Source organism: Dipodomys merriami, unplaced genomic scaffold (assembly GCF_024711535.1).
Source record: "Dipodomys merriami isolate MVZ:Mamm:240054 unplaced genomic scaffold, mDipMer1.0.p SCAF_128, whole genome shotgun sequence".
NCBI lineage: Eukaryota > Metazoa > Chordata > Mammalia > Rodentia > Heteromyidae > Dipodomys > Dipodomys merriami.
In genome coordinates, this window is record NW_027202582.1 from 1,112,402 (window position 1) to 1,138,421 (window position 26,020).

The following is a 26,020-nucleotide window of genomic DNA, read 5'->3' on the forward strand; positions in this document are numbered from 1 at the left end:
CTTGGAGAAGACCCGCCCATTGGTCCCGCCCCGACTCCTCCCGGCGCGCAGGCGCTGCCCGCCCCCTGTCTGATTAGCATAGGGCTGCGGGCCCCACCCCCTGCTTTGCATGCGCTCCGCCGGCCCCGCCCCCGCTGTCAGCTGGAGGAAGCGGAGTAGGAAGCGGCCGCGATGTCCTTTTGTGTCCTACAAGCAGCCAGCGGCGCCGCCGAGTGAGGGGACGCGGCGCGGCGGGGCGGCGCGGCCCGAGGAGGCGGCAGAGGAGGGGCCGCCCACGGCCCCCGGCTCACCCCGGCGCTCCGGGCCGCCCGGCCCCCATGCCTGCCCGCCAGCGCTGCCGGAGCCCCAGGTCCGGGGGCGGAGGGGAGCGCGGCCGCGGGGGTGGGCGGGCGGGCGGGGCGCGGGGGCCATGTGCGAGCGCGGCCGGGAGGCGGGCGGGGGGCGGGCTCCAGGCGGGGTCCGGCGTCAGGGCCCGCCCGGGTCCGGGGAGGAGAGCCAGACCCGGCTGAGGGTCTGGGCGGAATCCGGCGTCCGGGTCCCGGGCGGGCCGGCCTGGTCGGCAGCGGGCTCGGGCTGCGGCTGCGGCTCCGGTCAGCCTGGGGCCTGGGATCCAGCCCCGGGGCAGGGTTGCGTGGGGCACCCGGGAGCGTGCCTGAGCCTCTGGGGCGGCTTGGGGTGGAAGATGGGGAGGGCTCTCGGTGGGAGAAGGGGCTCTGAAGACCACGTGGGGGCGCTCGAAGGGGCCTTGGGCCACCCTCCTCTCTAGGTCAAAGGTCATCGCACCGACGGGGGAGAACTTCTTCCTCCTTGGCTCCTCTCCTTTACTTCCTGATAACCTGAGCGAGGTCCCCCGCGGGCGGAGGAGGAGGGGAGGCCAGCAACTTTAGGCAACTTCCCATAGGTGTGCGCAGGTTGGGGGGGGCGGGGCGCCCGGGGAGGTGGCGGGCTCTGCGGCTGCGGGAGTGTTTGAGTGAGTTGCAGGCCCGGGGTGCAAGGAGGTGGAGCCGCGACCGACCGGTGGTGTGGCTGAGACTTGGGCATGCTGGGGCAGGAGGGGGGAGCCTGTACAACTGTCTGCCTGTGCGCGAAGTTGGAGCTCCGGTGAGTGTGTGCGTGCGATCGAGTAGGAGACTTGAGTGTGAATGTGCTTATGGAGTGTGCCCTTTGGAGGAGGTTGTGAGGATGGGGTTGGTGAGGGCCCTGGTTTGAGTGTGGAAGTCTCCTGCAGAGTGAGCATGTGTGGGCTTGCGGGGACACCTGAGACGTAGGTGAGTGGGGTGAGTGTGAGCACCGCCCTGGGGCTTGTGTGCTGCTGTGTGTGTTCTCTGGAATAGAGAGAATATGAAGATGGGGAGGGGGGGTCATCCCCAACATCTGGAGGAAGTGGCTGGGAGGTATCACTTCTGGCTGGGGGGTTCCAGGTGAAGTGGAAGGTTGCCCTGGGGGCTGTGGTTACCTTGCTCCCTGACCTGAGTGCTGAGCAGGGAGGGCTTTGCAAGCCTTTTCCAGGTTCCCAAGAGGGAGAGACCTGCTGTCAGTTAAGGGCCTGGAGGCTCTTGAGACTGTTCCCATGGTGACAGCGGGGGCCCTCTTCCTAAGGCTGCCCTTCCTTGGACTCTGCCCCCCTCCCTCCCCTTGGCTGAGCTTGGAAGCCTGGCCCAGGCCCAGTGTTGGGCAACCCCTGTGGCAGGGTGCCTTTCCGTAATCTGACGGTTTCTCCCTGCAGGTGACCAGCGCCATGTCCAACCAGGTGGTGGGGATTGAGCCTCTCTACATCAAAGCAGAACCAGCCAGCCCTGACAGTCCAAAGGGTTCCTCAGAGACTGAGACTGAGCCCCCTGTGACCCTGGCTCCTGGTCCAGCCCCAGCCCGCTGCCTCCCAGGGCACAAGGAGGAGGAGGATGGGGAGGGGGCTGGGCCTGGTGAGCAGGGCAGTGGGAAGCTGGCACTCAGCTCCCTGCCCAAACGCCTTTGCCTGGTCTGTGGGGACGTGGCCTCCGGCTACCACTATGGTGTGGCGTCCTGTGAGGCCTGTAAAGCCTTCTTCAAGAGGACCATCCAGGGTGAGCCCCCACCCCACTTCTGTGCCCTTTGCTCCATACCTGTTGGGCTCATTAACACCTTCCAACGGGTTCATTAGGCCTTGAGTCTGCCCTGCAGGGCTTGGCTCAATGTCAGCATTCTGGGGTTCACAGGCCCCCTGTCCCTCCCAGGAACGCCCTTTCCTTTAAATGAAACAAAGCTAGCAGCACGCGTAGCTGCACTGGAATGGGAGATGAGAAAGGATGGAGGTACCACCTAGATTTCTGGGTTCTGTAGGTCCAGCACCTTCTACTGTGGCTCTGAACAATCCAAGACCACTTGTACCTATTCCCAGACTTCATCCTTGCTTCTGGCAGCCGTTGACTTCTCCTGGCATAGAAAATGCTGCTCTTTTCTCCCCAGAGCAGTACCAACATAAAGCAGGGTTTTAATGGCTAAGAAGGGTATGTTGCATTTTAGCATCCAACTTTAAAAAGATGGGCATCCAGGCTCTTTAAAAGTCACTGTATGTTTTCCTTCTTTGAAGACAGGATCTTCAAAAGGTTCCAGGTTGGCCTGGAACTCTGGATCCTCCTCTCTCAGCCTCACAAAGGCTGAGATTATAGGCATACACTACAGCACCTGGGTTAACTTTTTCCCTCCCTTGAGTGCTTACTGTGTGACAGATACAGTACCCTTTTATTTCTATGTCTAGTCCCCCTCCCCCCCCCCCCAGCAACTCCATGAGGTGTTAGCATTGTAAGCAGAATCGGACCTGAGGCTCAGAGAGGTTTTTGAAACTTTGTTAGTGTCTCACAGGTAGAAAGGCAGAACTAGAGTTTGGTGTCTGTCCCGAGCTGAGCTCTTTGATGCTAGCCAGACTGCTACTCTGCCTATTACTAATAACTGGACTTTAGACCCCTGATTGTGACATTCTAGCCAGTTTTGATTTGGCTGAAACACATGGGCCTCAATGCTCTGTGTTCCTTACTGGCCTGACAGCCATTCAGGCCACGTCTGGGTGTCTCCTGCCACTCTGGAATTCTTCATTCTGAGTCCGGACAAATAGTTATTGAGCCCTAGCTATGCAGAGTCAGCATTCATTGGGCACTTAAGTGCTGCGAATCATTCTCAACCCACCTTTGCAATAACTATGGTTATTTCTCTCTCTCTCTCTTTATGCTGGTACTGAAGCTTGAACTCAGGGTCTTACACTCTTGCTTAAGTCTTTTTGCTCAAGGCTAAGGCTTTATTACTTGAGCCACAGCTCCACTTTAGCTTTTTGCTGGTTAGCTAGAGATAAGAGTCTTTGGTTGGCTTTGAATCAAGATCCTCAGATTATTTTTTTTGAGGGGGAGTCAGTCGTGGGGCTTAAACTCTGGGCTTGGGTGCTGTCCCTGTGCTCTTCAGCTCAAGGCGAGTGCTTGAGCCACAGTGCCACTTCCGGTTTTCTAGTGGTTTATTGGAGGTAAGAGTGTCATGGACTTTCCTGCCCGGGCTGGCTTTGAACCTCGATCCTCAGATCTCAGCCTCCTGAGTAGCTAGGATTACAGGCGTGAGCCACCGGTGCCCGGCTAGGGCTTTTGTTTCTTTTCTTATTGGTGCTAGGGATTGAACTCAGAGCCTCTTTGGTGCATAAGTATGTGTTCTACCCCCTGAGCTACATCCCAGACCCAAGTATAAATTTGGAATAAGAAAAATTCCAATTTTACAGCTGGGAAAACTGAGGTCCCAAAGGGGTTAGGTGTGGGACATGGCTAACTAGTCAGAGTTGGGAAGTGGTAGCTTCAGCGTGACTCCAGGAAGCCCCAAGACTTTGCTCCTCAAATCTGCACTTTGCAGCCCTGGCCAGTATTCTAGGCCCTGGGGCCACTACTGGGACCAGGCAGGAGGAAACAATAAATGGCTTTCCTAACAGCTTTCCTGTTTGGATGTTGTGTGTGCTAAAGGCCCTGTGTGGACCCAGGGCTCCCCCTGAGGAGGTGTCTGGAACGGAGTTCAGGAGCACACTAGGAAGTACTTCGTGCTCACTGGCCCGTTGGCTGGTTGTGACATTGGGTTCTTGGGGTAACCGTGTGGCTGGGAGGTCCACCCGCGCCTACTGTGGGCCAGGCCATGTTGCGGGCCCTGGGGCCAGCCAAGGTCCTGGTGGAGCCGATACTGAAGCAGGGAGAGAGGGACACTTGTGGTGAGTGGGTTCCCATGTAGTAGTATATTAGGTGGTTCCTAAGAGCTGAGGGGAATCTGACTGCAGAAGGGATTTGGTTTTGTCACAGTGGCCTGGGAAGGCCCAGTGACAAGGAACCTGGTGGGCGTCACAGAGCTCCGGGCAGGGAGCAGCATGCCCTGTTGGAGGAATATGTAAGAGGGAGTAGAGGTCAGGAGAGTCGGAGCCGGGGTGCAGGCCCTGAGCTGCAGGCTCACTAGGTGGTTTGAACAAAGAAAGGACAGGATCCCTCTGGCTGTGTGGAGAGCAGGGATGGGAGGAGGCCAGTGAGGTGAGAGGTGACCATGACGTCAAGGGTAGAAGCAGTTGCTGAGTACATAAGTTGGGATTTGGGTGACAGAGTAAAGCTCCCCCCACCCCTTCCTGATTTGCCAGTGGTTTGGATGGGGGTGTGTGTGTCAAGGAGGTTCTAGATGCTGCCCAAGTTTCTACTTGAACAAGAGAAGGAAGGCAGCTGCTAGCTGGGCAGGGGAGGCGGAAGTCCATTAACACGAGGCTGGAAAAATCTTCAGGTAGACAGGATGCTCACAGAGCCGCTGGACACGGGAGTCTAGAGTTCAGGGCAAGTCTTGGCCAGAGATAGAAATCTGGAAGCCTGTGATCTGTAAGATTGCCACGAGAGGGTGGAGGGAATGAGGATGAGGTAGACCAGCCCTGGGCTGCTTAGAGAGCATCATGGAAACCACAAAATAGCCAGGGAGGTGGGAGGAAGACCAGAAGAGTGATGTCTAGAAGCAAGAAGGAAGTATTGGTGTATTTCTAGGAGTTGGACACGATCAATGGTATTAGATGTTCCTTTTAGGCAAGTAAGTTGAAGACTCAAAATTGGCCATTGGACCAGTGTATAGAGGTCACTGTGGCCCTTGACCAGAGCAGATGAGGGCAGTGTGGCCCAGAAGCATGGCTTGAAGCAGAGATGCAGCTGCCTGGGCCCTGCCCTTCCCCTGTCCAGGCAGCCCCTCTCCCCCCCAGCCCCTGTCCAGCAGCCATCTCCCTCCCTGTCCTGCTCATGGCATCCTGCTCTCCCTTTCCTCCCCGTACCCCCCAGACTGGTGCTGGCTCGGGGCAAGTCAGGGCACTCCTGTCAGCTGGGCCCCCTCTGGGCCCCAGGAGGCCGCCACTGGAGCCCTGCCTCTTCCTGGCAGGGAGCATCGAGTACAGCTGTCCGGCCTCCAACGAGTGTGAGATCACCAAGCGGAGACGCAAGGCCTGCCAGGCCTGCCGCTTCACCAAGTGCCTGCGGGTGGGCATGCTCAAGGAGGGTGAGCGCTGGGCAGGGGCTGGGGGAGGTGTGCTGGGCAAAGCCTGGGGAAGGGCTCTGGCACACAGGCCTGCCCTATCCCAACACAGTCCTGACTTACAATTAAAGGGGTACGCCTGGACCGCGTCCGGGGTGGGCGACAGAAGTACAAGCGGAGGCCAGAAGTGGATCCTCTGCCTTTCCCAGGCCCCTTCCCTGCAGGCCCCCTGGCAGTAGCTGGAGGCCCCCGGAAGACAGGTGAGATCTCTGAGGAAAGGGGGTCTTTAGAGCATGAGAGGAGGGCGGCCCTATATGGCATCAGTCTGGGCACTATACCCATATTTCACTTTCCTCATTTCATTTACTTCCCTAAAAACTATTTGTGAAATTTGTCTTCATATGACACCAAGTAGTAGACTTGGGACCAGATAGCTACAGTCCAGCCTGAGGGTAGACTTAGCAGGCAGTGCCTGTCTACCAGCAGGCTGACTTTCCCCTGGCGCCTGGGAGCATTGCTCCTGGCTGGCCAGCAGCTATGGAGGAAGGCCGCAAGGCCTGAGAAGACACCTGGCCCTGAGGGACCTGTGGGCCTACAAGATCCCAGCGCTTGTGACTTTCATCTTTCACCTGTCACTGTAGCCCCAGTGAATGCGCTGGTGTCTCACCTGCTGGTGGTGGAGCCTGAGAAGCTGTATGCCATGCCTGACCCAGCGGGCCCTGACGGACATCTCCCAGCAGTGGCTACCCTCTGCGACCTCTTTGACCGAGAGATTGTGGTCACCATCAGCTGGGCCAAAAGCATCCCAGGTAATGGGCTCAGGGAACCTGGGGCTTCCCTGAGCAAGCCTGGCCGTGCTTGGCTGCGGTGCGCTTGCTCAGTCAGGCCTGTTCCCACTGCGCTTGCTCAGCCAAGCCTGCTCCCACTGCCCTCCAGGCTTCTCGTCACTGTCGCTGTCTGACCAGATGTCAGTACTGCAGAGCGTGTGGATGGAGGTGCTGGTGCTGGGGGTGGCCCAGCGCTCACTGCCCCTGCAGGATGAGCTGGCCTTTGCAGAGGACTTGGTCCTAGATGAAGAAGGAGCACGGGCAGCCGGCTTGGGAGAGCTAGGGGCAGCCCTGCTGCAACTCGTCCGGCGACTGCAGGCCCTGCGGCTCGAGCGAGAAGAGTATGTCCTGCTGAAGGCCCTGGCCCTTGCCAATTCTGGTGAGTCAAGGGTAGGCGCCCACACATTCAGAAAGCCCTCTAAGTGTAAACCTTGTTATAATGGTGGGACAGTCCCATTTTGCAGATCAGGAAACTGAAGCTTAGAGAACAGTGTGCTGATATTGGGGCTTGAACGTGGAGGCTGGTGCTGTCTCTTAGTTATTTCAGTGCTTTACTACTTGAGTCATAGCTGCACTTCTTTTTTTTCTTGGTTGTGGGGCTTGGAACTCTGGGCCTGGGTGCGGTCCCTCGGCTCTTTAGCTCAAGGCAAGCGCTCTACCACTTGAGGCACAGTGCCACTTCCAGTTTTCTGAGTTGATTATAGGAGATAGAGTCGGCCTTTCCTTGCCCGGGCTGGCTTTGAACCATGATCCTCAGATCTCAGCCTACTGAGTAGCTAGGCTTACAGGTGTGAGCCACTGGCGCCCGCAGCTCCACTTTTTTTTGCTGGCTTATTTGCACTGGATTTTTCTGCTCGGGCTGGCTTTAAACTGAGATCTTCAGGTCTTAGCCTTCTGAGTAGCTAGGATTATGGGAGTAAGCCACCAGCATGTAGCTCACATCAAGATTGCAAGCCCTAGTGTAGTGCTAATGTGGGAGAGGAGGTGGAGAGGACAGGAAGTGGCCATAGTTGAGAGAAAAGGACAGGCCCTGGCTGTGGGCAGGAGCAGGAAGCTGTGTCTATCAGCTAAAATCAGTGAATCTGTATTTGACCTCTCAGGCCCCATCCAGGAGCCCCAGGTAGAGGTTGGTTCAGACCTTTACAGAAATAGCCCATGTCAACACTTCTCTCCTCCTCAGATTCTGTGCACATTGAAGATGCCGAGGCTGTGGAGCAGCTACGAGAAGCTCTGCACGAGGCCCTGCTGGAGTATGAAGCTGGCAGGGTTGGCCCTGGAGGGGGTGCAGAGCGGCGGCGGGCAGGCAGGCTGCTGCTCACATTGCCACTCCTCCGCCAGACAGCTGGCAAAGTCCTGGCTCATTTCTACGGGGTGAAGCTGGAGGGCAAAGTGCCCATGCACAAGCTGTTTCTGGAGATGCTTGAGGCCATGATGGACTGAGGCGAGGGGTGGGATGGGTGGGGTGCTGGCAGATCTGCCCAGGGTGGGGTCAGCCCCCAGGGGGCAGAGCTGGGGCCTGGGCAGTGCCACAGCCTGCTGGCAGGGCCAGGGCAATGCCATCAGCCCCTGGGAGCAGGTGCCATGCCCTTCCCCTCCCCCCTTAGGGGGTGTCAAGCTGGGAAAGTAATGCCCGGATCTGGGCACAGTGCTGCCCCTTGCAAGCCATAACGTGCCCCTAAGAGAATAGGGGGCCTTGCGGAAGCCATAAGGGGCTTCAGGGGATGTGTGGGAGGCAGAAACCCAATCTCAGGGAGGGAAGGGGATGGAGGCCACAGTCTCCCAGTGGGTGATGCTTTTGCTGCTGCTTAATCCCATCCCCCTCTCCAGAGCAGAGGGGGATTTGGAGAGCAAAGGCCCCTGCCCCTTCGCTCCTCTCCTCATCATTTGCATTGGGCATTAGTGCCCCCCCCCTTGAAGCAATAACTCCAAGCAGGCTCCAGCCCCTGGACTCTTGGGGTGGCCAGGGCTCCCCATCAGCTCCTGCCCGGCCTCCTCAGGGGGTGGGGGAGGGCACTGCCTCTATGCCCTGCAGAGCAATAACACTATATTTATTTTTGGGTTTGGCCAAGGAGGCACAGGGACACGGGGCAAGCCAGGGCCCAGAGCCCATGGCTGTACAGAGACTCTATTTTAATGTATATTTGCTGCAAAGAGAAACCGCTTTTGGTTTTGAACCTTTAATGAGAAAAAAAAATATACTATGGAGCTCAAGAAGTGTGTTCCTTGTGTTAATGGGTCAAAGTTGGGACTCAAATAGTAAAAACACAATATACATTTAAAAAAGAAATAGATACATAGGGCCATGGAATGTCACACTGCTAGCTGGCAAATTTATGACTCAGTTTCTTCATCATTCAGCAGCATGTTGGGGATCCCACGACTGATAGGGAACAGACGCCCCGATTCTGGGCACTGCAGGGTGCCCTCCAGAACGTCCACCTAAGGGAGGGGGAAAGGAAAGACAAAGTGAGCACTGACAGCCTCTGGGAGCCAGGACAGGGCAAGCGGGTGGTGACCCATTCGACCCATTCTCACCTCCAGCAATACGTGATGCATCTTCCTTAGAAACGCCTCATCGCGCTCATACCCCTCAACCGGCTCGGTGGGGACCTCGCCCAGCTGCAACTGTGGGCAAGAAACCTCAGTCATCTGTGGGGGGGCCCCCCCCCTACCCTTCCTCCAGCCAGGCTCCCGCCGGCTCACCGGGCGGCGGTGAACCTGCCCCGCGTCCGAGGACAGGTCGAGCCCCTCACCGTATTGGCCGCCTCCCGAAGCGCCGCCCACTCCACCTTGGGTATCATCCGCGCCACGAAGTCGGGGTTGAACTCCACAGGGTTGATGCGGACCTCGGTGGCCTGGGGCGGGGGGGGGGGGGGGGGGGGGAGGGAGGGTTAGTATGGCAGAGGCAGGATCCAGGGGTTTCTATCCCTCCCGGAAGGGAGAAAGCGTGGGAGCTCCCGGCCGGTACCTGGAGGCGCAGGGGGAAGCCCCGGGGCCCCACCCCCCGCACATGCGAGGTCAGGAGATTGTGCGTGAGAAGTTTCATGCTGCTCTCCGAGATCTTGCCAGGCCGGAACCGGAAAGAGACGCGCTTCAGTCGCGTCACTTCCGGAACCATTTGCGCGCGCACGCGCACTCTCTACACTATTGGACCTGCGGGAAGACCGGAAGTGGCGAACTTGCTGGAACTTCTGGAGCTTGCTGGAGCTCTGGTGTGGGAAAGCGCTGGTCGGGTCACGCGCTGTTCCCGGAAGCATTTCGGTGGGAGGTTGGAATGGCGCATGCCAAAACCTACCCGCTGTTAACTCGTACGTGAAGATGCAAATCATATGTAAAACAGCTGCAATGCAGAGGCCGAGTTGCACCTAAAATAAACATGCCTTCAGCCTACATTATCTGTAGGCTGACACTATTTCCGTCCTTTTGTTTTTAGCCAAGGGAGAGAAACTGCCCCATGTGTAAATTAAACCTTTAAAACGGAAGCACCCCGTTGCTTACAAATAAGTTGAGTGACTGCCAGAGGCTCCGCCCCCTAGGTGAAAGCGTCACCGCGCAGCCCCTAATGCAAATGAGTTCAGCGGCCCGGAAGGTCTGTTGCGCCTGCGCAGTGCGAGCGACCCTCCGGGGCGGGGCGGACGAGGCCCCGCCCGCTCGAGGCCCCGCCCGCTCGAAGCCCCGCCTCCCGCCGGTCCGTCCTGCGGAGGCGCTGCGCCGGGTGGGCGGGCATGGGGCTGTCCTGGCTACGAGTCCTCGTTCGACAAACCAGCCCGGTACTGCTGAGTCGTGCGTCTGCCTTTGAGCTCCCGGCTGCGGGACCGCGAACGCGAAGAGGAGAGTGGCAGCGTGGCGGGACCCGCTGTTTCCACCGAGCTGCGGTCGCCATGGCCCCGATCAAGGTGACCGCTAACCCCTGCCCCCGTGTCCCCCCTCCGCCCCCTGCCTGCCGCCGCGTCCGGCCCCTCCTGCCGACCGCCCTTGACCCCTCGGTTCTCGTCCACGTTCGCGTCCTCGCGCCCCTCCTCCCTTGCCGGCCACCGTGCGACACCACGGCGGCCCCCGCTGCTTTTAGGCTGTTGAATATACCACGGCATTCTTCACCTTCTAGAAGCATCTTGACCGCAGGACCCCTTTTCAATCTCTTCTGCATGTCTTCCGCTGCACTCTTCCCATGCTTTTCTGATGGTATCTCTACTTCACCCCATTTTCTGAGACAGCTGTGGTCCCTTGGAGCGTCCAGCGTGTTTCCCGTGTTAGCTCATGACCGTCCCCGTAGCGGATTCCCGCTGTTCTGTGGTGTCTTTCACCCATCTTCTGGACCCTCCCTGTTCCTAGGACCTTCCCCTTCTCTCCACCCTCTTCTGAGTCCCCCCCACCTTCCACACACACCGTTTACTTTCTTGCTCAAGCTCGGAGAACACCCTCTTGTCGGTCCCCCTCATCTCCTCATTCTCTGCACAGCTCTCTGCCCCCCCCTCCCATTTAATCCACTTTTTCCACTCAAGCTGGCACTCTACCACTTGAGCCATAGCTCCACTTCCAGATTTTCGCTGGTTAATTGGTGATAAGAGTTTTGGACTTCTCTGTCCTTGCTGACTTGAAACTTCTCACCGGGCACTGGTGGCTCATGCCTGTAATCCTAGCTACTCAAGAGTTAGGCTAAAACCTGAGGATTACATGCAAAGACAGCCCCCGTGGGAAAGGAAAGTCTGTGAGACTCTTTTTGGTTGGTCGCAGGGCTTGAACTCTGGGCCTGGGCGCTGTCCCTCAGCTCTCCAGCTCAAGGCTAGCACTCTACCACTTGAGCTACAGCACCACTTCTGGTTTTCTGGTGGTTTGTTGGAGATAAAGAGTCTCATGGTCTTTCCTGCCCAAGCTGGCTTTGAACTGTGATCCTCAAATCTCAGCCTTCTGAGTAGCTAGGATTACAGGCGTGCCAGGCGTACCAGTGCCAGGCTCCTGAGACACTTACCTCCAGTTAATCACAGAAAAAGCCAAAAGTGGTGCTGTGGCTTAAGCGGTAGAGTGCTAGCCTTCAGCAAAAGAAGCTCAGAGACAGTGCCCAGCACCAGAGTTCAAGCCCTGGGACTGGCAGAAACAAACAGACATAAAAAGCTTCTAAGATTTCAGCCTCCTGAGTAGCTAGGATTACAGGCATGAGCTTCAGGTACCCAGTTTTAATCCACTGTTTTAAGAAACTAGGCCTTTTGTTTGCACAGCATTGCAACATTTGGGGTGGTGACTCCCTTTCTCTGCTGTCATCTACAGTCCTTCAGATGGAGCAGGGCCTCCTTGAAACCTGGAGGATGTGGAGTAATGTTGACATGTGGGAGGGACCAGGGAGGGACTCCTGACCTGTTAGCCTTTGTCTGTGGGTTTCCAGGCACCAGCCTGTGTGTTCCCCTGGCTGGCGTTTGCTGCACTTCCCTCAGGACCCCCTTCTACCCTAAAGTCCTTGCTTCCAGGTAGGAGATCCCATTCCCTCCGTGGAGGTGTTTGAAGGGCAGCCTGGGAACAAGGTGAACCTGGCTGAGCTGTTCAAGGGGAAGAAGGGCGTGCTGTTTGGAGTCCCTGGGGCGTTTACCCCAGGCTGTTCCAAGGTGAGGCTCCTCAATGGGATCAATAATCAGGATCTTCTATATTGTTCTTAGATCTGTGTGGTGCTGAGACAACTGGGCACAAGATTGGACAGTTGAGAAAGCATTTTAGAGCCAGGTGCTGGGCTCAGGCTTGTAATCGTAATTACTCAGGAGGCTGAGATCTAGAATCATGGTTCAAAGCCAGCCCAGGCAGGAAAGTCCATGAGATTCTTATCATTAATTAACCACCAGAAAACTAGAAGTGGCATTGTGGCTCAAAGTGGTAGAGCCAAAGAGCTCAGGGATAGAGCCTGGGCCCTGAGTTCAAGCCCCATGGCCAACAAAAAAGAGAGCATTTTAGGTGACAGTGCCAGCATTGCACAGGAGGACTACAGTTGTGTCCTCCTAAACCGCTTACTAATTCTTGTGGGGGGGTGGTAGGCACTGTGGAGGTACTTCGGACTGAGGCAAATGAGCCATAGTTCTGCCCATGGAAAGTTCATGGTCTTGACCACCTGACATGTGAATCTGTGCTCCTTAGCTAAAGCAGAAAAGATTTTCATTGCCTGATGAGAGGGGTTGATCAGAGAAGGGGGGAGGATGAAGGGTGGGCTGAGGAGCGCATGCACTTATCCCTGTGATGACTCTGTTTCCCCTTCTTAGACCCACTTGCCTGGATATGTGGACCAGGTCGGGGCTTTGAAGGACAAAGGTGTGCAGGTGGTAGCATGCCTGTGTGTGAACGATGTCTTTGTGACTGGAGAGTGGGGACGCGTGAATAAGACAGAAGGCAAGGTAAGGCTGGGATTCTGCAGGGGGCTGGGGCTGGGTGGGAGGTTTAGGTTATAACCTTTCTCTCTGTCCTTCAGATTCGCCTCCTAGCTGACCCTACTGGGGCCTTCGGGAAGGTGAGTCAGTCCCAGTCCCAACTGGGTTTGGAAGCAGGCGATCTCGGAAACATTCTTTTTTTTCTTTGGGTCTGGTCGTGGGGCCTGAACTCTGGGCCTGGGCGCTGTCCCTCAGCTCTTCAGCTCAAGGCTAGCGCTCTACCACTTGAGCCACAGCACCACTTCTGGCTTTTTTCTTTTTGCTTATGTGGTGCTGAGGAATCGAACCCAGGGCCTCATGCATGCGAGGCAAGCGCTTTACCACTGAGCCACTTTCCTAGCCCCCCAGAAACATTCTTGACAGATTTCTCTGCTTTTCCCCTAGGAGACAGATTTGTTACTAGATGATTCCATGGTGCCCCTCTTTGGGAATCGCAGGCTCAAGAGGTACCGTGGGGGCTTCCCTGGGACCCTCGTCTACCTCAGAGCCAGGCTGATACAGCTAGCCGCTTCCTCTTTCTGGCAGGTTCTCCATGGTGATAGAGGATGGAGTAGTGAAGATCCTGAACATAGAGCCGGACGGCACAGGCCTCAGCTGCAGCCTGGCTCCCAACATCCTCTCCCAGCTCTGAGCCTGGACCACAGGCTCTCCATGTGCCCAGGCAGCCCCGCCTCACCTAGAGCCGCCCAGATGGACCCTTGGCCTGATGCCTGCAATAAATACTCTACCTTCAGTCTGTTTTTGCTGTGGAGTCAATGCTTGGCACAGGGCCTCAGGGCATAGTCTCAGGCCGAGAGGCTGGGAGGGCTGGGGGGCCAGGGGAGGGGAGAGGAGGGTCCTTAAGGAGAGCTGGGTCAGGCCTTGGGCAGGCTATGGAGCTCCATTGTAGCCTAGAAGCCTAGACAGAGCCAGTGTTGCCTGTAACCCATTTCCAAGAAGCACAGCGGGAGCCAGGCCTGTACCAGCACACCTCGACCTTTCATGCTTGGTCTGGTAGATCTCAGGACAGGACCTCTGGCTTTAGACCTCCCCCCAGCCCCAGCCCCCAGCAGTGTTTACACTGGGAGGGAGCAGTAATGGCCTGGTCCAGGAGGCTGGTGGAGTGGCTAGAAGCCTGGGATAGCCTGGGCCCCAGGGCAGCGTAGGGAAGCCCTGCTGTGGTAAGTGACTGTCCCCAGGGGGAGGACACTTGTAGAGCCACTGCTGACAGGTGAGGTGCACACTGGCGCTGTCCTCCAGCTGGGGAGCACGGACTCAGTCGGCAGGTCCCTTGGGTCTGTGTCGCTGAGCTCGTGGAGGTTCTGCAGCAAGCCACAGGCAGGAGGCCTGCTAGGAAACACTGGGCCACTTGAGCTACATCCTTGGCTTTGGGTAGTTGTTTACTTAGATCATCTCTCCCTGTCTCTCTGTCTCTGTCTCTCTGTCTCTCTGTCTCTCTAAGTTCTAAGATTTGAATTCAGGTCCTCACATTTGTTAGGCAGGCATTATTTCATTTGAATTTGAGACGTGTTCTGTTCTGTGCCCGCTTAGTTATTTAGTTATTTTTGAGATAGAGTCTTGTATTTTTCCTCCAGGGCCAGCATCAGACTCTGGTCCTCCTACTATGGCCTCCTGTCCTCCCATGTAACTGGAGGATTACAGGTACAAGCTACCACATCGGGCTTACTGCTTGAGATGAAGTGTTTGTCTGGGCTTGCCTCACACCGTGTATCACATTTCTCATAATCTCAACTTCCTAAGTAGTTGATATTACCAAATGAGTCACTACCCCCAGGTAAACCCACACTTCTGTCTTGCTCTGCCATTTCAAACATGTGCCTTTATCTTTGGATCCAGTATGACTGCTGGAATTCCAAACGTCACATCTGTACTCCCGCCAACAGGAAGGAGGAAATGGGGCTTTGGAGAAAAAGTCCCATCCAGAAAGTTTCCCTGGGTGTTTTTGACCTTTATCCAACCTCACTTCTTGCCCCTGGAAGTGTGCTGTCTTGGTCACACACCTCTCCCATAGCTGCCGCATGCCTCAGGGAGTACTTAGACTCCTGAAAAATCTTTTTACTATGTTTTAAAAGGATAGTTAGGGCTGGGAAGTTGGCTCAGTGCTTGCCTCACATGCATGAGGCCTTGGGTTCGATTCCTCAGCAACATATAAGCAGAAAAATGCTGGAAGTGGTGCTGTGGCTCACGTGGTAAAGTGCTAACCTTGAGCTGAAGAGCTGAGGGACAGCGCCCAGGCCCAGAGTTCAGGCCCCACAATCGACAAAAAAAAAAAAAGGATAGTTAGCTCTTGTCTCTCACACCTATAATCCTAATTACTCAAGAGGCTGAAGTCTGAGGATCACAGTTTGAAGCCAGACAAGACAGAATAGTCTTGTGAGACTTTCATCTCCAATTAAATAGCAAAAAGCTGGAAGTGGAGCTGCGCTTGAAGTTGTAGAGCATCAGCCTTGAGTAAAAGGGCTAAGGAACAGTGCCTAGGCCCTGAGTTCAGGTCCTGGTACTGGCACAAAAAGTGAGAAAGTAAAAGAGAGAAAGAAAGAGCTGGGTGCTGGTGGAAGGAATTAAAAGGGGAGAGGAAGGAAGGAAGGAAGAAAAGGCTGGTTTTTTGAAAGCTGCCATGCAGTGAGCTCCCCTCATTCAAGGGGGTTCAGTTCCCAGATGGTTCCCTATCTACGTCGCACTTTCTTTTCACACACATATCCACAAGAACATTTAATTCATAAATGGTTCATATATTATCAGTATAGATATCAATACAATAGAATTTATACTTGTTACTTGTTTGGTTTTTTTTTTTGGTCAGTCGTGGGGCTTGAACTCTGAGCTTGGGTGCTGTCCCTGCGCTCTTCAGCTCAAGGCAAGAGCTCTACTGCTTGAGCCACAGCGCCACTTCCAGTTTTCTAGTGGTTTATTGGAGATAAGAGTCTTCCTGCACGGGCTGGCTTTGAACGGAGATCCTCAGATCTCAGCCTCCTGAGTAGCTAGGATTACAGGCGTGAGCCACCGGCGCCTGGCTTACTTGTTAGTTTTTGAGCCCCGTTCCTGGCTTGCCCCCTTCCCAAGGCAGGCTGTGAATGCAGAGCTCCTGTTCCACAGGGCAGGCACTGAAGTCTGATCTCGTGGCTCTTTGGCTTGCAGTGGCCATGCAGGAACTCTAACCTGTTCCTTGGACAGTGCTTCCTCGGCCCTCCTCACTCCCGAGGGTCACACACCCTGGAGGGAGGATGGCCACAGAGACCCAGGAAGAATCTGTGCAAACAGGCCTTGCTGGTTCTCTGCCAGTCTGCTGGACCACACCCTCTGTCCAAGCGTGACCCTTGACCCTTCCACCCTACCTCTACTTTGACGCTGGGAGAGCCCAAAAGACAGGGTCCAAAGGGCATCCAAGGCGCTAAACCCTCAGGTCTCGGGGACTCAGGAAATGAGAAGAGAGGGCCTGGAGCCCCCACCCCATACTTCTGCCTCCCTCCCTTCTCTACCTTCCTTCCCTCTTTCCCTCCCTCTTTAGCTCTTTCCTTCTCTCTTTTCTCTCTTTCCCCTCCCTGCCTCCCTTCCTTCTTCCTTTTCTTTTTACCTAGTCCTGGGTCTTGAACTCAGGGCCTGGGTGCTGTCCCTGAGCCTCTTTGTGCTCAAGACCTAGCACTCTACAACTTGAGCCACAGTTTTCTTTGTTTTTTTGTTGGTAGTGAGGCTTAAACTTGGCCTGAGCGTTGTCTCTCAGCTCTTCAGCTCAAGACTAGTGCTCTACCACTTGAGCCACAGCATCATTTCCAGTTTCTGGTGATTTATTGGAGATAAAAGTCTCACGGACTTTCCTGCCCAGGCTGGATTTGAACCATGATCCTCAGATCTCAGCCTTGTGAGTAGCTAGGGTTACAGGTGTGAGCCATCGACACCCAGCTACACTTCCAATTTTTGAGTAGTTAATTGGAGATAAAACTATTATGGGGACTTTTCTGCCCAGGCTGACTTTGAACTGAGTAGCTATGATTACAAGCATGAGCCACTGGAATACAAGCCTCTCTCTCTGTCTCTCTGTCTCTCTGTCTCTCTGTCTCCGTCTCTCTCTCCCTTTCTTTTCTTTCCCTCCCTCCCTCCCTTCCTTTCCTTTCTTTCTTTCTTTCCTTTCTTTTTTCCTCCTTCCTTCCTTCATTTTTTTCTTTCTTAATTTTGTTTGTACTGAAGATTGAACTCAAGGCCCCACACTTGCTAAGTGGCACTCTACCACTGGAGCCACTCCAGCAGTCTCTTTTTACATTGGTTGTTTTCTTTCTTTTTTTTCTTTTCTTTTTTTTTTTTTGTCAGTCGTGGGGCTTGAACTCTGGGCCTGGGCGCTGTCCCTGCACTCTTCACCTCAAGGCGAGCGCTCTACCGCTTGAGCCACAGCGCCATTTCACATTGGTTGTTTTCAAGGTAAAGTCTCACTTTATGCTCGAGCAGGCCAGGACTGTGATCCTCCTATTTTGTGCTTCTAACTATATAACCGTGCTTTTCCCCATCCTTGTGCGTCCTCCACAGCCCAGAATGTGCGTGCCACTGTGCTCAGCATTCACTGAGATGGAGTGTTGACAACTTTTCTTCCAGGCTGGTTCCAAGCCAAGCCTTGATCCCCAGGCCCTGACCTCCAGGTAGTTAGGATGATAGATGGGAGCCACTGTGCCTGGCTCTGCACTATTCTTACCCGCCCCCCCCCCCTTGCCCCCAACTCCCCCCCCCCCCCACCCTTTTCTGAGAAGTTTATTGGAGATGAGAGTTTCATAGACTTTCCTGTCTGGTCTGGATTTGAACCTTGGTCCTCAAATCTCAGCTTGGATTATAGATGTTTGCACTATTCTTTTCTTTTTTGGTCCGGTCATGGGGCCTGAACTCTGGGCCTGGGCACTGTCCCTCAGCTCTTCAGCTCAAGGCTAGCGCTCTGCCATTTGAGCCATAGCACCACTTCCAGGTTTTTTTCTTTTTGCTTATGTGGTGCTGAGGAATTGAACCCAGGGCCTCATGCATGCAAGGCAAGCGCTCTACCACTGAGCCACCGTCCCAGCCCTGCACTATTCTTTATAACAGAAATATTATTTATTTTCCATTCCTGAGATCTGCAAGGTGTTCAAGCAAAGGAGTCACAAGCTGCACCAGAGGAGGGGGCGTGGGAAGCTGTGTTTACTGCAGGATGCTGAGAAGCGCTGCTCACAGGTAGCTTGCGCCTGGCATCTGAACTGCGGGGGGGGGGGGGGGGGGGGGAGGGGGGAGCAGGGCACCAGCCTGGGGGAATCTCACACCATCCCCAGGTAAGGAGTGTCAGACCTGAATTGAATGATTGGCCAACTGCTGCAGAATGGGTCCCCTCTCCCAGGTGACCCTAGTGGTTAGAGATTAGAAGAACAGGGAAAGTGAGACACTTCATTACTTCATTGTTGTTGTTTTTTGTTGATCGTGGGGCCTGAACTCTGGGCCTGGGCGCTGCCCCTCAGCTCTTCAGCTCAAGGCTAGCGCTCTACTACTTAAGCCACAGCACCACCTCCAGCTTTTTCTGCTTATGTGGTACTGAGGAATCAAACCCAGGGCCTTGTGCACACAAGGCAAGCGCTCTACCACGGAGCCACCTTCCCAGCCCACTTGATTGGTTTTTTGCCCCAGCAAAGTAGGCAAGGAACCATAACATGTATAATAAATACTGCACAAAGCTGGGCACTGGTGGCTCACGCCTGTAATCCTAGCTATTCAGGAGACTCAGGTCTGAGGATGGCAGGTTGAAGCCAGCTCAGGCAGGAAAGACTGTGAGACTCTTACTGCTAGTTAACCACTCCAAAGCTGGAAGTGGTGTGGCTCAAGCGGTGAAGTACCAGCCTTGAGTGATAAAAGCTAAGGGAGAGCACTCTGGCCCTAAGTTTAAGCCCCAGTACAGGCACATTAATTTTTTTGTTTTTGTCAGTGCTGGGGCTTGAACTCAGGGCCTGGGCACTGTCCCTGAGCTTCTTTAGCTCAAGGCTAGCACTCTACCACTTGAGCCACAGAACCACTTCTGACTTTTTCTGCTTATGTGGTACTGAGGAATCAAACCCAGGGCCTCATGCATGCTAGGCAAGCGTTCTACCACTGAGCCACCTTCCCAGCCCCCACATTATTTTTTTTAAGTTGTACTGGAGGAAAAACTGGGAGAGAGCAATGGAAGGAGTGACGTTGTCCAAAAACCTGGGTACTCTTAGCTGGGTGCTGGGGCTCACGCCTGTAATACTAGCTACTCACAAAGCTGAAGTCTGAGGATCACTGTTCCAAGCCAGCCTGGGCTGAAAAGTCCCCATTTAACCAACAGAAAACCGCAAGTGGCGCTGTGGCTCAAAGTGGTAGAGCATTAACCTTGAGCAGAAAAACTCAGGGGACAATGCCCAGGCCCTGAGTTTAATTAAGCCCTGCAACCATCCCCATCCCCCCAAAAGAAAGAAATGTACTCTTTACTTGACTTATATAACTGTGACCCCTTTGTACAGCACCTTTGTAACAACAGTAGAAAATTATTTTAAAAAAAGCTAGGGCTGGGGGTCTGGGAAGGTGGCTCAGTGGTAGAGCGCTTGCCTTGCAAGCATGAGGCCCTGGGTTCCATTCCTCAGCACCACATAAGCAGAAAAAGTTAGAAGTGGAGCTGTGGTTCAAGTGATAGAGTGCTAGCTTTAAGCTAAAGAAGCTCAGGGACAGTGCCCAGCCCTGAGTTCAAGCCCCAGTCAAACAAACAAAAAAGAAAAAGGTAGACTGGAGGCATGGCTCCTGATGTTAGCCAGACAAGCAAGTGGAGCAAGAATGAGGCCTTGAGTTCAAATCCCCATACCACCACCAAAACAAAAAGATGGATTCTGGTCAGTAACTTCTTCCAACACAGAGCCCCGTGCAAAGCTGCGAGCATCTGTCGTGGTGTTGGTGGTTGCAGAAGACACTCGATGCTTGGGGCTCACCCCTGTGCACCCCCTCCCCCTCCGCCCAGGCCAACAGGGATGGATGGCTGAGGTCTCCTAGGCCTCTGCTCTGGGCATCTGTGTGCTACACAGTGCACCCACATGCGGCAAGATGGAAGCGTGTGCAGAGGTTGGGAACAGCCAATGGGAAGGGGGAAAGGCGAGGATGGGGAGTGGGCAGGGGGGAGTGGGCAGGGCACAGTGGCCCACAGGCCAGGCTCCGCTGAGTTCCCTCAGTGGACACGCAGTGTGGGCAGCACCTGGTGAGGGGCAGCTTCAGGAAGTTTCCTCTGCGATGTGGTGCTCAGGGCAGGTTTGCCAGGCCCAGTGCTGGGCCCGAGGGCACGGCTGTTTGTACGGCTGTCTGGAAGTTCCGCCACTGCGGTGAGTTTGGGTTCTCTTCCCACGGCGCGTCCACCCTTCGCCCCTTCTGCTTAATGGGTCTTTAATGGCACCTTGGCACCATCTTTAATGTGTGCGTCTTTAATTATGAGGTGGCTGGCAGCTGGCCCCTGGGCCCTGGCTGGGTGAGGCTGGCGTCCAGTCTCGCTCTCCTCACAGACAGCCAGGAGACATGGGGGCCGAGGGGGCCAAGGGGATCTGAGATTGCAGCTCAGGAGCTGGAGGATGGGGTTTACCTCAGCTGCCCCCTCCCTCCATCTTTCTCCTTTGAGCTTCTTTCCTGTCCCCCCCCCCCCCCGCCACCCTGCCACCTCCCCGCACCCACCCCCTCCCCACGCTGGTTCTGCTATTCTGCTATGTTGCCAAGCTACTCTTGAATGAACTCCTGGGCTCTTGACCTCTTGCCTTAGCCTTGTGAGTAGCTGGGACTCCAGGTGTGTACTACTAGACCAGTACTGAGCTTCATTTTCTTTTGAAAACATTCCTGTAAACCAGGCGTGGCAATGAAGGCCTATAATCCCCATTCTTGGAAGATTGAAGCAAGAGGATCATGAATGCAAGGCTAGCTTGTGTTACGCAGCAAGGGTGAGTCCAGACGGGCTATGTCCTAAGATCCTGTTTCTAAATAAGTAAATTCAATGAATAAGCAAAACAATAACAAAAAAAAAAAAAAAGGATTCTCTTTGGTATCTTAGCTTTATGGTTTCTTGGCTGTGTGACCTTTAACCAAGCGACTTGCCCTCTCTGTGCATCAGTTTCTTCACTATACACAGGAGATGACATCTGTTTTCCAGCTTCAGGGGGAGGTGAAGGGAGTAATACAGGTGCAGAGCTTGAATAGAGCCTAACACAGGCGAGTGTCTGCAAACTCAGGCAGTGTGGTGGCCGCTGTGGATTCAGCACTGCACCTTGCAGGGACTAGTCATGGCTCCCTCCCTAGTGAGAAGGTGGCACCAATGGCCCAAGATGCAGAGCTGTCACCAAAGGGAACCAGCAGGCAGGGGTGGGGCAGGGCTGAGGCTGACGTCTGTCTGTCTGTCTATCTATCTATCTATCTATCTATCTATCTATCCACCCACCTGACTATTTACCTAACTGTGCTGATCCTGGGGATTGAACTTATGGCTTGGCCGGGGTTCTTAGCCTTTCCACTCAAGGTGCTCTACCACATGAGCCACAGCTCAACTTCCAGCTTTTTGCTGGTTAAATGGAGATAAAAGTCTCAGGGAGCCGGGCACCAGTGGCTCATGCCTGTAATCCTAGCTACTCAGGAGGCTGAGATCTGAGGATCATGGTTCAAAGCCAGCCCAGGCAGGAAAGTCCGTGAGACTCTTATCTCCAATAAATCACTAGAAAACTGGAAGTGGCGCTATGGCTCAAGCAGTAGAGCGCTCGCCTTGAGCTGAAGAGCTGAGGGACAGTGCCCAAGCCCAGAGTTCAAGCCCCATGACAACCCCCCCCCCCAAAAAAAAGTCTCAGGTACGGGACTGGGAAGGTGGCGCAGTGGTAGATGCTTGCCTTCCACGCATGAAGCTCTGGGATCAATTCCTCAACACATATAAGCAGAAAAAGCCAGAAGTGGCGCTGTGACTCAAGTGGTAGAGTGCTAGCCTTGAGCTGAAGAGCTGAGGGACAGCGCCCAGAGGTCAGGCTCCACAATGGAAAGGAAAGTCTCAGGGACTTTTCTATTCAGGCTGGCTTTGAACTATGATCCTCAGATCTCAGCCTCCCAAGGAGCTAGGATTACAGGTGTGAGTTTACCTGGGCCTGTATGTGTATGTGAGTGTAATATTTTAGCAAGAAACTTTTTTTGGTATAATAGTATTAAAATGGGAAAAATAGAACAAGGGAGGAAAATTTCCTGCTCCTTGTGTAGGAAATTTGAGATTAAGGCTCATGGTGTTAGCCAGGCATGGAGAGAGAGGGAGAAGGAGAAGGAGAGGGAGACAGAAAGGAAAGGGAGAGAGATGCACACACACACAGACACACAGACAGACAGACAGACACACACACACACACAGAAACCAAGAAACAGAATGTGGAGGGGCCGGAGGTATCTCAGGATGGGGAGCAGCATACGCGAAGGTCCAGGGCAGCGGGCCAAGCTGGAGTGGGTAGCGAAGGTGGAGGGAGGGAAGATGAGATCCAGGGTGATGGTGACACAAGAACTGGGTCCCGGCCAGGCTGCTGGGATGCTGGGTGGGCTCTGGAGCTGTGCTGGGCATCTCGTGACTCAGCTGTGGTTCGCTCAGAATCGTCACTGGACCCCACCTGCCTTCAGCGCCTAGGCCTCCCTGCTTCTGGTCTTGGGGGGTGGGACTTGAGCTATCTAGAAACTTAAAACTCAAAGAGAACTGGGAGATGGGGTCCCACCCCCCCTCTCCTAGACAGATGAAGCGGGGCTGAGGGAGGAGGCCGCTCACTGACCATGCTGCCCATTTGTGTGTCATCCCTGCTTTCCAGCCATCTCCTGGGTCCCCCTGCTGGACGGCAGAGGTCACTAAGCCCTCTTAAAAGTGCCAGAGATGGCCAGGCACCAGTTGCTCACGTCTGTAATCTCTGTAATCCTTGTGACCGAGGAGGCTAAGGTCTGAGGATTGAGGTGTGTGCTGAGCATGAGGAAGGACTTGGTTTCTAGCTCCAGTACTGAAAAAAAAAAAAGAGAGATTGCAAAATACCCAGTGAGACAAGGAAGGCGCAGAGCCACGCGCGGCTGTGCTGGCTTGCTACAGGCTCATCAGGACCTCAGGAAAGGACACGAGAAATGGTCCAGTGGTGGCCTCAGAGGCCAAGAGAGAGGGTGGGACATAGCAGTTACTCTCTGTAAGCTTATGGACCCTTTCTTTTCCTAGCCTATCCTTTCTTTCCCTCCTTCTTTTAACTCGGGTCCTGGAGCTTGAACTCAGGGCCTAGGCATTGTCCCTGAGCTTTTTTGCTCAAGGCTGGCACTCTACTACTTGAAACACAGCTCTACTTCTAGCTTTTTGTTAATTAATTGAAGATAAAGGTCTCATGGACTTTCCTGCTCAGACTGGCTTCGAACTGTGATCCTCAGATCTCAGCTTCCAAAGCAGCTATGATAATAGGTATGAACCACCAGTGCTCAGAAAATGTTGAAAGCCAGGCGCTGTTGGCTCACATCTGTAATCCTAGCCACTCGGGTGGCTGAGATCTGAGAATCTTCATTCAAAGTTAGCCCAGGCAGGAAAGAGCTTCTTACCTTCAATTAACCAGCAAAACTTGGAAGTGGAGCTATGGCTCAAGTAGTAGAGTACCAGTCTTGAGCAGAAAAGCTAAAGGAGCCGGGCGCTGGTGGCTCACGCCTGTAATCCTAGCTACTCAGGAGGCTGAGATCTGAGGATCGCGGTTCAAAGCCAGCCCGGGCAGGAGAGACCGTGAGACTCCTATCTCCAATAAACCACCAGAAAACCGGAAGTGGCGCTGTAGCTCAAGTGGTAGAGCGCTTGCCTTGAGCTGAAGAGCTGAGGGACAGCGCCCAGGCCCAGAGTTCAAGCCCCACGACCGACAAAAAAAAAAAAAAAAAAAAAAAAAAAAAAAAAAAAAAAAAAAAAGAAAAGCTAAAGGAGGTGTCCAGGCTTTGCCCTGAGTTTAAGTCCCAGTATACTCTCTCTCTCTCTCTCTCTCTCTCTCTCTCTCTCTCTCTCTCCCTCCCTCTCTCTCTCTCTCTCTCTCTCTCTCTCTCTCTCTCTCTCTCTCTCACACACACACACACACACACACACACAGAGCGTTTAAAGCTGGGTGCTGGTGTTTCACAGCTATTATTTTAGTGGCTCAGAAGACCCAGGTTCAAGGCTGGCCTGTGGGGTAAAAGCCCTTAGGGCACTTATCTACAAGGAACCAGCAAAAATACCAGACTGGAGGTCTGTGTGACTCAAGTGGAGCACGAAAGTCAAGTGAGAGTGAGTGGCTCTGAGTTCAAGCTCTGGTGCCAGTATTTTTTTTTTTTTTTGGGTCCGGTCGTGAGGCCTGAACTCTGGGCCTGAGCGCTGTCCCTCAGCTCTTCAGCTCAAGGCTAGCGCTCTACCACTTGAGCCACAGCGCCACTTCCGGCTTTTTTTTTTCTTTTTGCTTATGTGGTGCTGAGGAATCGAACCCAGGGCCTCATGCATGCAAGGCAAGCACTCTACCACTGAGCCACCTTCCCAGCCCTCTGGTGCCAGTATTAAAGCAAACATTTAAAGTCCAATTCACAGAGTCAGCTGAGCAGCCCCGCCCCCCTGGCCAGCTGAGGACAGATGGAGGTGCAGCCAGGCTTGTCCAACTGACGGATGTGAGAGCAATCCGGACACGGGCCCCTGCCTTGAGGCCTTAGGAAGGGTGTGACTCAGAGATATTGAGCAAGGCCGGGGCCTCCCTGGGCCCTGAGAGAGGTGAACCGCAGTCATCACGCCTGGCTGCAGGGCCAGCAAGAGGGAAGGAGGGGGGGCAAGAGAAATTCCCAGGCCTCAGCCTCCAGAGGATGTGAGGCAGACAGGGCTTCGCGGTGGGTCACACCTGGCTGATCTCTCATGAGACCGCATTCCATTTCCAGGTGTCTTCTGGGAGTCAACACCTGGATATGCTTCTGGACTAACCTTGCTCTTTTCACCCATTTCCCGGCTGCCTTCTTTCTACCACTTCTTAGCTATGTGGCTCTCGGCAAGTTCTTAACCTCTCTGTGCTCCAGTTTCTTCCTCTGTAACTTGAAGAGTAATCCATCATTTTTAATCTTACCAAACAAATAAGTTAATAAGTATAAAGTCTTTAGAACTGCGTCTGGCTCCTGGGAAGCTATTATCACCCCATATTTCATCAACTCGTAAGATATCATCAATCGTAAAAGATGCCACTAAGGAAACAACAACAACCACCATTTCCTCCAGTTAACTGCGCCCCCAAGGCTCTTCCCATGCCACAGTTTTGCTTTTTGATTTCCCAGAAGAGCTCTGTTTGATTTAGATGTAGTTTCCCATCATATATAATTGCGATTCCCACGTAAAAAAGGGGAAGAGAAGCAACATAAATTGGTTACCCTGTTCACAAAATCTCCCTTTGAGAGGCCAGCTTCTGCCGTTGAGTCTGGGTCTGAGAGTCATGGTGTCTGACAAGGAGAATGTCTGAAAGTGCAGCATCCTTCAGCTGTTCCATGAAACAGCCTCTCAGCCAGCCTGGTATGTGTGTAGAGCTGCGGCAAGCGTGACTGACAAGCCTGGCCCGCCTCCCTAGCAGCTGCCATCATTTGAGTCTTGATTTAGAATGTTCCAGGCTGGGAAGGTGGCTCAGTGGTAGAGTGCTTCCCTTGCATGCATGAGGCTCTGGGTTCGATTCCTTAGCATCACGTAAGCAGAAAAGGCTGGAAGTGGCACTGTGGCTCAAGTGGTAGAACACTAGCCTTGAGCTGAAGAGCTTAGGGACAGCATTCAGGCCCCACAACCGACCTTCTCTCCCCCCCAAAAAAATGTTCCAAGCAGTGGGAAAACTCTCTTCAGGATCTGATGCAGGGACTTGAGAGGTGCGGCCATGTGCTGACCCAGTGGACACTGTACCTGGTACCCTGACTTTAGAGATGGTCATTACAGTAAACAAGGCGGCCTAGAATAAAATGGTCCTGGTTGTCTCAGAGCCATTGGACACTCAGAGCCATTTCCCTGCCTGGAAAAGCCTTCCCTATCGCCCTTCCTCCATAGGGTACTGAACTGAGTCACCCCGGATCTCTTGCCATCCTCTGGGATGCCTAATCCTGGCCATCCTGCCAAGGTTACATCCACTCCCCTTCAAAGCACCTAGTATAGTGGTACTCAGATTTGAACTCAGGGCCTTGAGCTTGCTAGGTAAGCCCTCAATGAGGAGCCATGCATGCTGAGGTTCTGGTGTGGAGCTAGGGAGGCAGAGTCTGCATCAGGCTGAACATGGGGGTGTTTAGATAAAACCAGGAACTACCAGGGGGTGAGGGTTA

At 54.2% G+C, this 26,020-nt stretch overlaps 3 protein-coding genes across 7 annotated transcripts; 2 read left to right on the forward strand and 1 right to left on the reverse strand.

The window, feature by feature from the left end:
- Positions 1–146: 146 nt before the first annotated feature.
- On the forward strand, positions 147–8,383 carry LOC138824264 (steroid hormone receptor ERR1). Of its 4 annotated transcripts, XM_070017989.1 has the most exons (8): positions 270–349; positions 767–901; positions 1,727–2,063; positions 5,395–5,511; positions 5,619–5,747; positions 6,129–6,296; positions 6,424–6,693; positions 7,495–8,383. In XM_070017989.1, the coding sequence occupies exons 3-8, from the start codon at positions 1,739–1,741 to the stop codon at positions 7,752–7,754; spliced, it is 1,269 nt and encodes a 422-aa protein (XP_069874090.1). In that variant the 5' UTR covers positions 270–349; positions 767–901; positions 1,727–1,738; the 3' UTR covers positions 7,755–8,383. The 4 variants fall into 4 exon arrangements, with proteins under 4 accessions (XP_069874093.1, XP_069874090.1, XP_069874091.1 ...); XM_070017992.1 differs by lacking the exon at positions 767–901 and having other exon boundaries at positions 147–349; XM_070017990.1 differs by lacking the exons at positions 270–349; positions 767–901 and adding an exon at positions 497–590.
- Positions 8,384–8,526: 143 nt separating this feature from the next.
- LOC138824266 (multifunctional methyltransferase subunit TRM112-like protein) lies at positions 8,527–9,483 on the reverse strand. 2 transcript variants are annotated; one of them, XM_070017995.1, is made up of 4 exons: positions 9,283–9,447; positions 9,068–9,169; positions 8,850–8,939; positions 8,527–8,753 (listed from the first exon to the last, which is right to left on the reverse strand). In XM_070017995.1, exons 1-4 carry the CDS (start codon positions 9,430–9,432, stop codon positions 8,646–8,648), a joined length of 450 nt encoding a protein of 149 aa, XP_069874096.1. In that variant the 5' UTR covers positions 9,433–9,447; the 3' UTR covers positions 8,527–8,645. The 2 variants fall into 2 exon arrangements, with proteins under 2 accessions (XP_069874096.1, XP_069874097.1); XM_070017996.1 differs by lacking the exon at positions 8,527–8,753 and having other exon boundaries at positions 8,852–8,939; positions 9,018–9,169; positions 9,283–9,483.
- Positions 9,484–9,995: 512 nt separating this feature from the next.
- On the forward strand, positions 9,996–13,451 carry LOC138824265 (peroxiredoxin-5, mitochondrial-like). The gene is made up of 6 exons (XM_070017994.1): positions 9,996–10,210; positions 11,777–11,911; positions 12,554–12,685; positions 12,760–12,798; positions 13,103–13,164; positions 13,244–13,451. The coding sequence occupies exons 1-6, from the start codon at positions 10,040–10,042 to the stop codon at positions 13,347–13,349; spliced, it is 645 nt and encodes a 214-aa protein (XP_069874095.1). The 5' UTR covers positions 9,996–10,039; the 3' UTR covers positions 13,350–13,451.
- Positions 13,452–26,020: the final 12,569 nt, after the last annotated feature.